Source organism: Entamoeba dispar, genomic scaffold (genome assembly GCF_000209125.1).
Source record: "Entamoeba dispar SAW760 scf_1105229457755 genomic scaffold, whole genome shotgun sequence".
NCBI lineage: Eukaryota > Evosea > Mastigamoebida > Endamoebidae > Entamoeba > Entamoeba dispar.
Window position 1 is genome coordinate 1 of NW_001852851.1, and position 1658 is coordinate 1658.

General features: G+C 24.9%; 1 protein-coding gene across 1 annotated transcript, besides 5 other annotated features; it reads right to left on the reverse strand.

Moving 5' to 3' along the window:
* Window positions 1-173: a microsatellite.
* A 2-nt stretch (window positions 174-175) lies between these two features.
* Window positions 176-213: a microsatellite.
* Window positions 214-702: 489 nt separating this feature from the next.
* Window positions 703-804: a microsatellite.
* A 156-nt stretch (window positions 805-960) lies between these two features.
* Window positions 961-1428, reverse strand: EDI_150480 (uncharacterized protein; the record flags this gene model as incomplete). The annotated part of the gene is made up of 1 exon (XM_001733686.1): window positions 961-1428. A coding segment is annotated over one exon (468 nt), but the record flags the coding sequence as incomplete, so codon positions are not given.
* Window positions 1011-1183: a microsatellite.
* Window positions 1186-1223: a microsatellite.
* Window positions 1429-1658: the final 230 nt, after the last annotated feature.

A 1658-nucleotide genomic window follows, 5' to 3' on the forward strand; every position in this document is an offset into this window, starting at 1 on the left:
AATATATATATAAAAAGTTGAAATAAATAAATATAAAAAGTTGGAATATATATATATAAAAGGTGTAATATATATAAAAGGTGTAATATATATAAAAGAAGGAATATATATATATATAAGGAAGAATAAATATAAATAAAAGATAAGGTATAATAAAATAATAAAGGTATAAAGTTATATAGATATATAAATATATATATAGATATAGATATAAAGGAATAAAGTAGAAAAGTAGAAAAGTAGAAATGATAAAGTTTAATATATAACATAAGTTATAAAGTGATAAGTGACATATATATAGATATAAAAGGGTACATAAAGATAGAATATAGTAAAATGCAAGAGGTGGGGTTCGAACCCACGCCTCCGAAGAGAACAGTACCTTAAACTGCCGCCTTGGACCACTCGGCCACTCTTGCTGGTTGTCATATAATAAAATCAAAGAATAAAAACACTATAAAGGTATAAAGGTATAAAGGTATAAAGGTATAACTCTATATAGGTATAAAGGTATAAGAGGAATAGAATAGTATAAAGGTATAAAGGTATAACACTATAACACTATAGTCATATAGTCATATAAAGGTATAACTCTATAAGAATATAAGAATAGAATAGGTAACACTATAGGAATAATATAAAGATAAAATAGAAAGTCTATATAGGATAAAGATAGAGTAAGAATAATAGAACATAAAAGGTTATAGATATCTAAACATTTACACATATATGAATATATAGATAGAAAAGGATCTAGAAATAAGAATAGAAAAGTATCTAGATGTATATATAGATATAAAGATAAGAACTAAGATGTAAGATGTAAGATGTAAGATATAAGATATAAGATATAAGATATAAGTAAACATATAGATTATAGGAGGCATAAAAAGTGTAAGGCCTCTGCGGGAATCGAACCCACGACCTTTCCCTTACTAGGGGAACGCACTGCCATCTATGCTAAGAGGCCTTCCAAGGATGGAGGTATATATAATATAAAAAAAAGGTGTAATATATATATAAAAAGTTGAAATAAATAAATATAAAAAGTTGGAATATATATATATAAAAGGTGTAATATATATAAAAGGTGTAATATATATAAAAGAAGGAATATATATATATATAAGGAAGAATAAATATAAATAAAAGATAAGGTATAATAAAATAATAAAGGTATAAAGTTATATAGATATATAAATATATATATAGATATAGATATAAAGGAATAAAGTAGAAAAGTAGAAAAGTAGAAATGATAAAGTTTAATATATAACATAAGTTATAAAGTGATAAGTGACATATATATAGATATAAAAGGGTACATAAAGATAGAATATAGTAAAATGCAAGAGGTGGGGTTCGAACCCACGCCTCCGAAGAGAACAGTACCTTAAACTGCCGCCTTGGACCACTCGGCCACTCTTGCTGGTTGTCATATAATAAAATCAAAGAATAAAAACACTATAAAGGTATAAAGGTATAAAGGTATAAAGGTATAACTCTATATAGGTATAAAGGTATAAGAGGAATAGAATAGTATAAAGGTATAAAGGTATAACACTATAACACTATAGTCATATAGTCATATAAAGGTATAACTCTATAAGAATATAAGAATAGAATAGGGTAACACTATAGGAATAATATAAAGATAA